Source organism: Oncorhynchus gorbuscha, linkage group LG06 (genome assembly GCF_021184085.1).
Source record: "Oncorhynchus gorbuscha isolate QuinsamMale2020 ecotype Even-year linkage group LG06, OgorEven_v1.0, whole genome shotgun sequence".
In the NCBI taxonomy this organism is placed as follows: Eukaryota; Metazoa; Chordata; class Actinopteri; order Salmoniformes; family Salmonidae; genus Oncorhynchus; species Oncorhynchus gorbuscha.
This window is the reverse complement of record NC_060178.1, coordinates 5,535,934-5,549,740: the sequence shown is the minus strand read 5'-3', so window position 1 is coordinate 5,549,740 and position 13,807 is coordinate 5,535,934. Positions and strand designations below refer to the sequence as shown.

The window sequence follows — 13,807 nt, the reverse complement described above, 5'->3', positions numbered from 1 at the left end:
TTTGATCCTAGTAAACAACAGGAGGAGGGGGCTGATCCTAGTAAACAACAGGGGGGGGGGGTTTGATCCTAGTAAACAACAGGAGGAGGGGGGCTGATCCTAGTAAACAACAGGGGGGTGATCCTAGTAAACAACAGGGGGTTTTGATCCTAGTAAACAACAGGGGAGGGGGCTGATCCTAGTAAACAACAGGGGGGGGGGTTTGATCCTAGTAAACAACAGGAGGAGGGGGGCTGATCCTAGTAAACAACAGGGGGGGGGGGTTTGATCCTAGTAAACAACAGGAGGACGGGGGGCTGATCCTAGTAAACAACAGGGGAGGGGCTGATCCTAGTAAACAACAGGGGGAGGGGGCTGATCCTAGTAAACAACAGGAGGAGGGGCTGATCCTAGTAAACAACAGGGGAGGGGCTGATCCTAGTAAACAACAGGGGGGTTTGATCCTAGTAAACAACAGGAGGAGGGGGGCTGATCCTAGTAAACAACAGGGGGGTTGATCCTAGTAAACAACAGGAGGAGGGGGGCTGATCCTAGTAAACAACAGGGGGGGGTTGATCCTAGTAAACAACAGGGGGGTTTGATGCTAGTAAACAACAGGGGGGCGCTGATCCTAGTAAACAACAGGGGGGGGGGTTGATCCTAGTAAACAACAGGGGGGGGGCTGATCCTAGTAAACAACAGGGGGGTTTGATCCTAGTAAACAACAGGAGGAGGGGGGCTGATCCTAGTAAACAACAGGGGGGCTGATCCTAGTAAACAACAGGAGGAGGGGGGCTGATCCTAGTAAACAACAGGGGGGCGGGGGCTGATCCTAGTAAACAACAGGGGGGGCTGATCCTAGTAAACAACAGGGGAGGGGCTGATCCTAGTAAACAACAGGGGAGGGGGCTGATCCTAGTAAACAACAGGAGGAGGGGCTGATCCTAGTAAACAACAGGGGGGGGGCTGATCCTAGTAAACAACAGGGGGGGTTTGATCCTAGTAAACAACAGGGGGGCTGATCCTAGTAAACAACAGGGGAGGGGCTGATCCTAGTAAACAACAGGGGAGGGGGCTGATCCTAGTAAACAACAGGAGGAGGGGCTGATCCTAGTAAACAACAGGGGGGTTGATCCTAGTAAACAACAGGGGGGCTGATCCTAGTAAACAACAGGAGGGGGGCTGATCCTAGTAAACAACAGGGGGCGGGGGCTGATCCTAGTAAACAACAGGGGAGGGGAGGGGGCTGATCCTAGTAAACAACAGGAGGAGGGGGCTGATCCTAGTAAACAACAGGGGAGGGTGCTGATCCTAGTAAACAACAGGGGAGGGGGCTGATCCTAGTAAACAACAGGGGAGGGGGCTGATCCTAGTAAACAACAGGGGGGGATGATCCTAGTAAACAACAGGGGGGCTGATCCTAGTAAACAACAGGGGGGTTTGATCCTAGTAAACAACAGGGGAGGGGGCTGATCCTAGTAAAAAACAGGGGGGATTTGATCCTAGTAAACAACAGGAGGACGGGGGGCTGGTCCTAGTAAACAACGGGGGGGGGGGGTTTGATCCTAGTAAACAACAGGAGGAGGGGGGCTGATCCTAGTAAACAACAGGGGGAGGGGCTGATCCTAGTAAACAACAGGAGGAGGGGGCTGATCCTAGTAAACAACAGGGGGGGGTTTGATCCTAGTAAACAACAGGAGGAGGGGGCTGATCCTAGTAAACAACAGGGGGGGGGGTTTGATCCTAGTAAACAACAGGAGGAGGGGGGCTGATCCTAGTAAACAACAGGGGGGTGATCCTAGTAAACAACAGGGGGGTTTTGATCCTAGTAAACAACAGGGGAGGGGGCTGATCCTAGTAAACAACAGGGGGGGGTTTGATCCTAGTAAACAACAGGAGGAGGGGGCTGATCCTAGTAAACAACAGGGGGGGGGGGTTTGATCCTAGTAAACAACAGGAGGAGGGGGGCTGATCCTAGTAAACAACAGGGGGAGGGGCTGATCCTAGTAAACAACAGGGGAGGGGGCTGATCCTAGTAAACAACAGGAGGAGGGGCTGATCCTAGTAAACAACAGGGGAGGGGCTGATCCTAGTAAACAACAGGGGGGTTTGATCCTAGTAAACAACAGGAGGAGGGGGGCTGATCCTAGTAAACAACAGGGGGGTTGATCCTAGTAAACAACAGGGGGGGTTTGATGCTAGTAAACAACAGGGGGGGCGCTGATCCTAGTAAACAACAGGGGGGGGTTGATCCTAGTAAACAACAGGGGAGGGGCTGATCCTAGTAAACAACAGGGGGGTTTGATCCTAGTAAACAACAGGAGGAGGGGGGCTGATCCTAGTAAACAACAGGGGGGCTGATCCTAGTAAACAACAGGGGGGGGGTTTGATCCTAGTAAACAACAGGAGGAGGGGGGGGGGCTGATCCTAGTAAACAACAGGGGGGCTGATCCTAGTAAACAACAGGAGGAGGGGGGCTGATCCTAGTAAACAACAGGGGGCGGGGGCTGATCCTAGTAAACAACAGGGGGGCTGATCCTAGTAAACAACAGGGGGAGGGGCTGATCCTAGTAAACAACAGGGGGAGGGGCTGATCCTAGTAAACAACAGGAGGAGGGGGCTGATCCTAGTAAACAACAGGGGGGGGGGCTGATCCTAGTAAACAACAGGGGGGGGTTTGATCCTAGTAAACAACAGGGGGGGCTGATCCTAGTAAACAACAGGGGAGGGCTGATCCTAGTAAACAACAGGGGGAGGGGGCTGATCCTAGTAAACAACAGGAGGAGGGGGCTGATCCTAGTAAACAACAGGGGGGTTGATCCTAGTAAACAATAGGGGGGGCTGATCCTAGTAAACAACAGGAGGGGGCTGATCCTAGTAAACAACAGGGGGCGGGGGCTGATCCTAGTAAACAACAGGGGGGGGGGTTGATCCTAGTAAACAACAGGGGAGGGGGCTGATCCTAGTAAACAACAGGGGGGGGTTGATCCCAGTAAACAACAGGAGGAGGGGGGCTGATCCTAGTAAACAACAGGGGGGCTGATCCTAGTAAACAACAGGGGGGTTGATCCTAGTAAACAACAGGAGGAGAGGGGGCTGATCCTAGTAAACAACAGGGGGGGGGGGGTTGATCCTAGTAAACAACAGGAGGAGGGGGGGGCTGATCCTAGTTGACAACAGGGGGAGGGGCTGATCCTAGTAAACAACAGGGGGAGGGGCTGATCCTAGTAAACAACAGGGGGGTTTGATCCTAGTAAACAACAGGGGGGGGTTTGATCCTAGTAAACAACAGGGGAGGGGCTGATCCTAGTAAACAACAGGGGGGCTGATCCTAGTAAACAACAGGAGGAGGGGGCTGATCCTAGTAAACAACAGGGGGGATTGATCCTAGTAAACAACAGGAGGAGGGGGGCTGGTCCTAGTAAACAACAGGGGGGCTGATGCTAGTAAACAACAGGAGGAGGGGGGCTGATCCTAGTAAACAACAGGGGGGGGTTGATCCTAGTAAACAACAGGGGGGGGTTTGATCCTAGTAAACAACAGGGGGGCGCTGATCCTAGTAAACAACAGGGGGGTTTGATCCTAGTAAACAACAGGGGAGGGGGCTGATCCTAGTAAACAACAGGGGGGGGGGGGGGTTTGATCCTAGTAAACAACAGGAGGGGGGGGTTTGATCCTAGTAAACAACAGGAGGAGGGGGGGGCTGATCCTAGTAAACAACAGGGGGGCTGATCCTAGTAAACAACAGGAGGAGGGGGGCTGATCCTAGTAAACAACAGGGGGCGGGGGCTGATCCTAGTAAACAACAGGGGGGGGTTGATCCTAGTAAACAACAGGGGGGCTGATCCTAGTAAACAACAAGGGGAGGGGCTGATCCTAGTAAACAACAGGGGGAGGGGGCTGATCCTAGTAAACAACAGGAGGAGGGGGCTGATCCTAGTAAACAACAGGGGGGGGTTGATCCCAGTAAACAACAGGAGGAGGGGGCTGATCCTAGTAAACAACAGGGGAGGGGCTGATCCTAGTAAACAACAGGGGAGGGGGCTGATCCTAGTAAACAACAGGAGGAGGGGCTGATCCTAGTAAACAACAGGGGGAGGGGCTGATCCTAGTAAACAACAGGGGGGGGGGCTGATCCTAGTAAACAACAGGGGAGGGGGCTGATCCTAGTAAACAACAGGGGGAGGGGGCTGATCCTAGTAAACAACAGGGGAGGGGGCTGATCCTAGTAAACAACAGGGGAGGGGGCTGATCCTAGTAAACAACAGGGGGAGGGGGCTGATCCTAGTAAACAACAGGGGAAGGGTGCTTATCCTAGTAAACAACAGGGGAGGGGGCTGATCCTAGTAAACAACAGGGGAGGGGGCTGATCCTAGTAAACAACAGGGGGAGGGGGCTGATCCTAGTAAACAAACTATAAAAAGAAATGTGAACTGTACTGAAATAACAGACAGCTACAATTAAGAAAATACATTCAGAGAGAAGAGACAGGATAGAGGAGAGAGAGAGAGAGGAGAGAGAGAGAGGCGAGAGGCGAGAAGAGAGAGAGAAAGAGGAGACAGGAGAGAAGAGAGAGAGAGAGTAGAGAGAGAAGAAAGAAGAGAGAGAGTAGAGAGAGGAGACAGGAGAGAGGAAAGAGGCGAGAGGAGAGAAAGAGAAGAGAGAGAGGAGAGAAGAGGAGAGGAGAGAAAGAGAGGAGAGAGAGGAGAGAGAGGAGAGGAGATAAAGAGAGGAGAGAAAGAGAAGAGAGAGAGGAGAGAAGAGGAGAGGAGAGAAAGAGAGGAGAGAGAGGAGAGAGAGGAGAGGAGATAAAGAGAGGAGAGAAAGAGAGGAGAGAGAGGAGAGAAGAGGAGAGGAGAGAAAGAGAGGAGAGAGAGGAGAGAAGAGGAGAGGAGAGAAAGAGAGGAGAGAGAGGAGAGAAGAGGAGAGGAGAGAAAGAGAGGAGAGAGAGAGAGGAGAGAAGAGGAGAGGAGAGAAAGAGAGGAGAGAGAGAGAGGAGAGAAGAGGAGAGGAGAGAAAGAGAGGAGAGAAGAGGAGAGGAGAGAAAGAGAGGAGAGAGAGAGAGGAGAGAAGAGGAGAGGAGAGAAAGAGAGGAGAGAGAGAGAGGAGAGAAGAGGAGAGGAGAGAAAGAGAGAGAGAGAGAGAGAGAGAGAAGAGGAGAGGAGAGAAAGAGAGGAGAGAGAGGAGAGAAGAGGAGAGAAAGAGAGAGGAGAGAGAGGAGAGAAGAGGAGAGGAGAGAAAGAGAGGAGAGAGAGGAGAGAAGAGGAGAGGAGAGAAAGAGAGAGGAGAGAAGAGGAGAGGAGAGAAAGAGAGGAGAGAGAGAGGAGAGAAGAGGAGAGGAGAGAAAGAGAGGAGAGAGAGGAGAGAAGAGGAGAGGAGAGAAAGAGAGGAGAGAGAGGAGAGAAGAGGAGAGGAGAGAAAGAGAGGAGAGAGAGGAGAGAAGAGGAGAGGAGAGAAAGAGAGGAGAGGAGAGAAGAGGAGAGGAGAGAAAGAGAGGAGAGAAAGAGAGGAGAGAGAGGAGAGAAGAGGAGAGAAAGAGAGGAGATTGTAAGACAAGAGCAGGAAGAGAGAGTTAGCAGCAGACTTCTGCCTACAGACACACCTTAGCCCAGGTAGCTAAAGTCTATATTACAGTTAACCATGTTACCTGGTGATGACATGCTCTACTCTGTTAAAAAACTTCAAAGTGGAGATACTTCAGGTCGTCTGTGTGTTGTCGTCTGTGTGTTGTCGTCTGTGTGTTGTCGTCTGTGTGTTGTCGTCTGTGTGTTGTCGTCTGTGTGTTGTCCGAATCCCCAGGCAGGTAGGTCCGAGTGTAGCTGTGCTCTCTCTCTCTCTCCCCCTTATACACCCCTCTATCCCTCACTTCTTCCTCCCTCCCTGATGGATGGTTTTGCATAGAGCTTGTCTACCGCTCTACATCACAACAATGATTGGGAGAGAAGGGGGGTTTTTGCATGTGAGAGGAAAGTGACAATGACAGGAGATGGATGATGGAGAGAGAGGACTTCCTCTTCATGTCTACCCTACGGGGAAGACAAAACATCCCATGTATTGGGCTAACAGCGATTATCAATAACACACTATACTGTAGATTAAACAAGCCTACTCTATGAAGAAGTATATCCTATACATGCAATATACAGCTTTGTCTCTACCTGATAGGTTCATTAAACAGCTTTGTCTCTACCTGATAGGTCCATTAAACAGCTTTGTCTCTACCTTACAGATTTTACAAACCAAGTCTCTCTGAATATCACACATGCATACAGTATTGTCCCTGGCCATCCTGTTGGCCACCCTGCTGGTCACCCTGCTGGCCACCCTGCTGGCCACCCTACAGAGAGAAGGTGTCTCTAACAGTTACCATCTGCTACGCGATCTCACTCACCATCCAACAAGCCAAGGGACCGTTAGAAAATAGCCTCACTCTATACCACCACAGGGTTCCACTGAAGTCTTCCTCTGTTCTTCATCAACAGTTACGTAGAACACCATCACTGAAAGGTCTTCCTCATCTACAGTTACGTAGAACACCATCACTGAAAGGTCTTCCTCATCTACAGTTACGTAGAACACCATCACTGGAAGGTCTTCCTCTGTTCTTCATCTACAGTTACGTAGAACACCATCACTGAAAGGTCTTCCTCATCTACAGTTACGTAGAACACCATCACTGAAAGGTCTTCCTCATCTACAGTTACGTAGAACACCATCACTGAAAGGTCTTCCTCATCTACAGTTACGTAGAACACTATCACTGAAAAGTCTTACTCTGTTCCTCATCTACAGTTACGTAGAACACTATCACTGAAAGGTCTTCCTCATCTACAGTTACGTAGAACACCATCACTGAAAGGTCTTCCTCATCTACAGTTACGTAGAACACTATCACTGAAAAGTCTTCCTCTGTTCCTCATCTACAGTTACGTAGAACACCATCACTGAAAGGTCTTCCTCATCTACAGTTACGTAGAACACTATCACTGAAAAGTCTTCCTCTGTTCCTCATCTACAGTTACGTAGAACACCATCACTGAAAGGTCTTCCTCATCTACAGTTACGTAGAACACTATCACTGAAAAGTCTTCCTCTGTTCCTTCCTCATCTACAGTTACGTAGAACACCATCACTGAAAGGTCTTCCTCATCTACAGTTACGTAGAACACTATCACTGAAAAGTCTTCCTCTGTTCCTCATCTACAGTTATGTAGAACACCATCACTGAAAGGTCTTCCTCATCTACAGTTACGTAGAACACTATCACTGAAAAGTCTTCCTCTGTTCCTTCCTCATCTACAGTTACGTAGAACACCATCACTGAAAGGTCTTCCTCATCTACAGTTACGTAGAACACTATCACTGAAAAGTCTTCCTCTGTTCCTCATCTACAGTTACGTAGAACACCATCACTGAAAGGTCTTCCTCATCTACAGTTACGTAGAACACTATCACTGAAAGGTCTTCCTCTGTTCTTCATCTACAGTTACGTAGAACACTATCACTGAAATGTCTTCCTCATCTACAGTTACGTAGAACACCATCACTGAAAGGTCTTCCTCATCTACAGTTACGTAGAACACCATCACTGAAAGGTCTTCCTCATCTACAGTTATGTAGAACACCATCACTGAAAGGTCTTCCTCATCTACAGTTACGTAGAACACCATCACTGAAAGGTCTTCCTCATCTACAGTTACGTAGAACACCATCACTGAAAGGTCTTCCTCATCTACAGTTATGTAGAACACCATCACTGAAAGGTCTTCCTCATCTACAGTTACGTAGAACACCATCACTGAAAGGTCTTCCTCATCTACAGTTACGTAGAACACCATCACTGAAAGGTCTTCCTCATCTACAGTTACGTAGAACACCATCACTGAAAGGTCTTCCTCATCTACAGTTACGTAGAACACTATCACTGAAAGGTCTTCCTCATCTACAGTTACGTAGAACACCATCACTGAAAGTTCTTCCTCATCTACAGTTACGTAGAACACCATCACTGAAAGGTCTTCCTCATCTACAGTTACGTAGAACACCATCACTGAAAGGTCTTCCTCATCTACAGTTACGTAGAACACCATCACTGGAAGGTCTTCCTCTGTTCTTCATCTACAGTTACGTAGAACACCATCACTGAAAGGTCTTCCTCATCTACAGTTACGTAGAACACTATCACTGAAAAGTCTTCCTCTGTTCCTCATCTACAGTTACGTAGAACACTATCACTAAAAGGTCTTCCTCATCTACAGTTACGTAGAACACTATCACTGAAAGGTCTTCCTCATCTACAGTTACGTAGAACACCATCACTGAAAGGTCTTCCTCATCTACAGTTACGTAGAACACTATCACTGAAAAGTCTTCCTCTGTTCCTCATCTACAGTTACGTAGAACACTATCACTAAAAGGTCTTCCTCATCTACAGTTACGTAGAACACTATCACTGAAAGGTCTTCCTCATCTACAGTTACGTAGAACACCATCACTGAAAGGTCTTCCTCATCTACAGTTACGTAGAACACTATCACTGAAAAGTCTTCCTCTGTTCCTCATCTACAGTTACGTAGAACACTATCACTGAAAGGTCTTCCTCATCTACAGTTACGTAGAACACCATCACTGAAAGGTCTTCCTCATCTACAGTTACGTAGAACACTATCAGTGAAAGCTCTTCCTCTGTTCTTCATCTACAGTTACGAAGAACACCATCACTGAAAGGTCTTCCTCATCAACAGTTACGTAGAACACCATCACTGAAAGGTCTTCCTCATCTACAGTTATGTAGAACACTATCAGTGAAAGGTCTTCCTCTGTTCTTCATCTACAGTTACGAAGAACACCATCACTGAAAGGTCTTCCTCATCAACAGTTACGTAGAACACTATAACTGAAAGGTCTTCCTCATCAACAGTTACGTAGAACACTATCACTGAAAGGTCTTCCTCATCTACAGTTACGTAGAACACCATCACTGAAAGGTCTTCCTCATCTACAGTTACGTAGAACACTATCACTGAAAAGTCTTCCTCTGTTCCTCATCTACAGTTACGTAGAACACTATCACTGAAAGCTCTTCCTCATCTACAGTTACGTAGAACACTATCAGTGAAAGGTCTTCCTCTGTTCTTCATCTACAGTTACGAAGAACACCATCACTGAAAGGTCTTCCTCATCAACAGTTACGTAGAACACTATCACTGAAAGGTCTTCCTCATCAACAGTTACGTAGAACACTATCACTGAAAGGTCTTCCTCATCTACAGTTACGTAGAACACCATCACTGAAAGGTCTTCCTCATCTACAGTTACGTAGAACACTATCACTGAAAAGTCTTCCTCTGTTCCTCATCTACAGTTACGTAGAACACCATCACTGAAAGGTCTTCCTCATCAACAGTTACGTAGAACACTATCAGTGAAAGGTCTTCCTCTGTTCTTCATCTACAGTTACGAAGAACACCATCACTGAAAGGTCTTCCTCATCTACAGTTACGTAGAACACTATCAGTGAAAGGTCTTCCTCTGTTCTTCATCTACAGTTACGAAGAACACCATCACTGAAAGGTCTTCCTCATCTACAGTTACGTAGAACACTATCAGTGAAAGGTCTTCCTCTGTTCTTCATCTACAGTTACGAAGAACACCATCACTGAAAGGTCTTCCTCATCTACAGTTACGTAGAACACTATCAGTGAAAGGTCTTCCTCTGTTCTTCATCTACAGTTACGAAGAACACCATCACTGAAAGGTCTTCCTCATCTACAGTTACGTAGAACACATCACTGAATTCCGTAGCAACATAAGACCGTGACAAACAGTAGCACAAGATGTCAATATGTCTTGAATTTGAACAAATTCTGTCACGTTTTTTTTTTAAATCTTTTTTTTTTAGGGCATCAACATCACAAATTATTTTTAAGTGATTCTGTCCACCAACGGAACTTATACCGGTATACCAACAAGGAAACACTGAATCGTGTTCAGGTTGTCCTTCTGGGGACCGGGGCTGCTGGGCTGTTCAATGGCAGACAGGCTGAAAAGGTTGGAAGCAGACCATGGGTTCAATCACTATTTGAAATCATTAAAAATATGTGAGCGGGGCTTGAGTGAGCTTGCCAGGTGCAATGGAACTAATGAAATAGTTACAAAAGTGCAAACCCCGCCCACCTGATACTCCAGGCAGGCTAAAGCATAAGATCAACGTTTTTGAAAAGATTTCAAATAGTATTTGAACCCAGGTCTGGTTGGAAGGTGATGCAGGAGGGGGACCAGTGAAACTAAGGCAGGTTGGGAAGGGAATGGGTGGTGTGGAGACAGACGGACAAGGACCCACACACACACACACACACACACACACACACACACACACACACACACGCACACGCACACGCACAAGGGCGTATCACACGCGTGCACACAAGGGAGAAAAAAGACATACACAAAACACACACACACCCCCTGTCCCTCTCTTTCCTCGTCAATGGCTCTTTTATCCAACATGGCTGCCAGACATGAATGTGACTACACACCCTGTTCCAACCACAGTCTAATAACAGGCACACCCAGACCGGACCAGACCGGACCAGACCAGACCATGAACCCTGCCTGCTAAGGTAACAGTATGTGTATATTTACACACACACACACACACACACACACACACACACACACACACACACACACACACACACACACACACACACACACACACACACACACACACACACACACACACACACACACACACACACACACACACACACACACACAGTAGCCCACACCTTTTAAAACCATATCCTCAACCAGGTGGTGGAGCACGTTTTGACAATGGATTTAGAATTGTATATCTATATATAGATATATATATATATATATATATATTTTACATTTTCACTTGAACCTGATTGGTCAACTCCCCCTCCTGCATTAATTGACATAATTAGTATTATTTTGGGGCTGCAGTTCAGTGTTGTGGCCGTGTAACTTTGTCCACTCAGATGGATGTTAAAACACTCAAAACAATCCAGACACATAAGATATGGGATAAAAGGCATGAGTTCTGTTGGCGAGGGGTTAATATAGCACCAGTCCTGTTTAGTAGAGACCTTGAAGAGTAGGAATATGAAAATAAATAGTAGACCTTGAAGAGTAGGAATATGAAAATAAATAGTAGACCTTGAAGAGTAGGAATATGAAAATAAATAGTTAGAATGCAAAAAGGCACAATGAAAAAAAAGGAAGAATTTCATACAAATTTGCTCAACCAGGCGGTTGATCGTATGGTTGGACATTATTATACACAAGCATGTACATACACACATACAGACAGACAGTTGGACTAAGAGTAGGCTACATCTTTTTTTTAAATGAAAAATACTTATTTTGGTGAAAAAATACTATTGAATTGCTGGCAACACACTATATTAGGCAGCATACGTTGACCCACAGTTGACAGTGCATGTCAGAGTAAAAACCAAGCCATGGGGTCGAAGGAATTGTCTGTAGAGCGCCGAGACAGGATGGTGTTGAGGCACAGATCTGGTTAAGGGTACCAAAAAAATTATTGGAACCACCAAGACTCTTCCTAGAGCTGGCCGCTCGGTCAAACTGAACAATCAGGGAAGAAACCGATGATCACTCTGACAGAGTTCCAGAGTTCCTCTGTGGAGATGGGAGAACCTTCCAGAAGGATAGCCATCTCTGCAGCACTCCACGAATCAGGCCTTTATGGTAAAGTAACCAGACGGAAGCCACTCCTCAGTAAAACACACATGACAGCCCGCTTGGAGTTTTCCAAAAGGCATCTAAAGGACTCAGACCATGAGAAACAATATTCTCTGGTCTAATGAAAGCAAGATTGAACTCTTTGGCCTGAATGCCAAGCGTCACGTCTAGAGGAAACCTGGCACCATCCCTACGGTGAAGCGTGGTCATTGCAGCATCATGCTGTGGGGATCTTTTTCAGCGGCAGGGACTAGGAGACTAGTCAGGATCAAGGGAAAGATGAACAGAGCAAAGTACAGAGAGATCCTTGATGAAAATTTGCTCCACAGTGCCTAGGACCTCAGACTGGAGTGAAGGTTCCCCTTCCAACAAGACAAAGACCCTAAGCATACAGCCAAGACAACGCAGGAGTGGCTTCATGGCCAAGTCTCTGAATGTCCTCGAGTGGCCCCGCCAGAGTCCGGACTTGAACCCTATTTAACATCTCTGGAGAGACTTGAAAATAGCTGTGCAGCGATGCTCCCCATCCAACCTGACAGAGCTGGAGAGGATCTGCGGAGAAGAATGGGAGAAACTCCCCAAATACAGGTGTACCAATATCGGTCAGGTAGAGTTCTCCTGGCATCCTCATAACCCAGATTCGTCCGTCAGATTGCCAGATGGTGAAGTGGGATTAATCAAAGAATGTGTGGCCTACCACTTCGCGGCTGAGCCGTTGTTGCTCCTACATGTTTCTACTTCACAATGACAGCCCTTACAATTGACCAGGGCAGCTCTAGCATGACAGAAATCTGACAAACTGACTTGTTGGAAATGTGGCTTCCTATGACGGTGCCATGTTGAAAGTCACTGTCTCTGTTAGGTATCAACGAGGACCCTGCCCGTCTCTGTTAGGTATCAACGAGGACCCTGCCTGTCTCTGTTAGGTATCAACGAGGACTCTGCCTGTCTCTGTTAGGTATCAACGAGGACCCTGCCTGTCTCTGTTAGGTATCTGGGATGTATTTTAAACCAATCCCTAAAGGGGATATCTGGGATGTATTTTAAACCAATCCCTAAAGGGGATATCTGGGATGTATTTTAAACCAATCCCTAAAGGGGATATCTGGGATGTATTTTAAACCAATCCCTAAAGGGGATATCTGGGATGTATTTTAAACCAATCCCTAAAGGGGATATCTGGGATGTATTTTAACCAGTTGAAGCTATGGGGACGCTATTTCATTATTGGATAAAAAAACGTTCCCGTTTTAAGCGCAATATTTTGTCACGAAAAGATGCTCGACTATGCATATAATTGGCAGCTTTGGAAATAAAACACTGACGTTTTCAAAACTGCAAAGATATTATCTGTGAGTGCCACAGAACTCATGCTACAGGCGAAACCAAGATGAAACCTCAAACAGGAAATTAGCAGAATCTTTGAGGCTCTGTTTTCCATCGTCTCCTTATATGGCTGTGAATGTGCCATGATATGCTCTCTGCCGTTCGTCCAAGGTGTCTGCAGCATTGTGACGTATTTGTAGGCATATCATTGGAAGATTGGCCATAAGAGACTACATTTGCCAGGGGTCGCCCGGTGTCCTTTGTCTAAATTGGTGCGGAATTCTCAGCTGCATGCATTTTCACATGGGATACAGAGGTGAAAGCACACTTCCACGAACGATATATCTTTGAAGAGATATGTAGAAAAACACCTTGAGGATTGATTCTAAACAACGTTTGCCATGTTTCAGTTGATATTATGGAGTGATTTTGGAAAAAGTTCGGCGTTTTTATAACTGAATTTTCAGGTTTTTTTGGTAGCCAAACATGACGCAGAAAACGGACCGATTTCTCCTGCACAAATAATCTTTCAGGAAAAACTGAACATTTGCTATCTAACTGAGAGTCTCCTCATTGAAAACATCTGAAGTTCTTCAAAGGTAAATTATTTATTTGAATGTTTTTCTGGTTTTTGTGAAAATGTTGCCTGCTAATGCTAAATGCTAATGCTAAATGCTAATGCTAAATGCTAGTTTTGCTATGGTTGAGAAGCATATTTTTGAAAATCTGAGATGACAGTGTTGTTAACAAAAGGTAAGCTTGAGAGCTA

General features: G+C 46.7%; 1 protein-coding gene across 6 annotated transcripts in view; it reads right to left on the bottom strand.

The window, feature by feature from the left end:
• Positions 1-13,807, bottom strand: part of LOC124037453 (epidermal growth factor receptor kinase substrate 8-like protein 2) — a 155,818-nt gene that overhangs the window by 104,307 nt on the left and 37,704 nt on the right. The window contains exon 1 of one of the 6 annotated variants that reach the window (XM_046352169.1): positions 5,627-5,654. The exons of the other annotated variants lie outside the window; for them this stretch is intronic. Coding sequence (XP_046208125.1) covers positions 5,627-5,639 — 13 coding nt within the window. The 5' untranslated portion in view covers positions 5,640-5,654. Of the gene's footprint in view, positions 1-5,626; positions 5,655-13,807 lie in introns of those variants that run through there. 6 annotated transcript variants of the gene reach the window in all.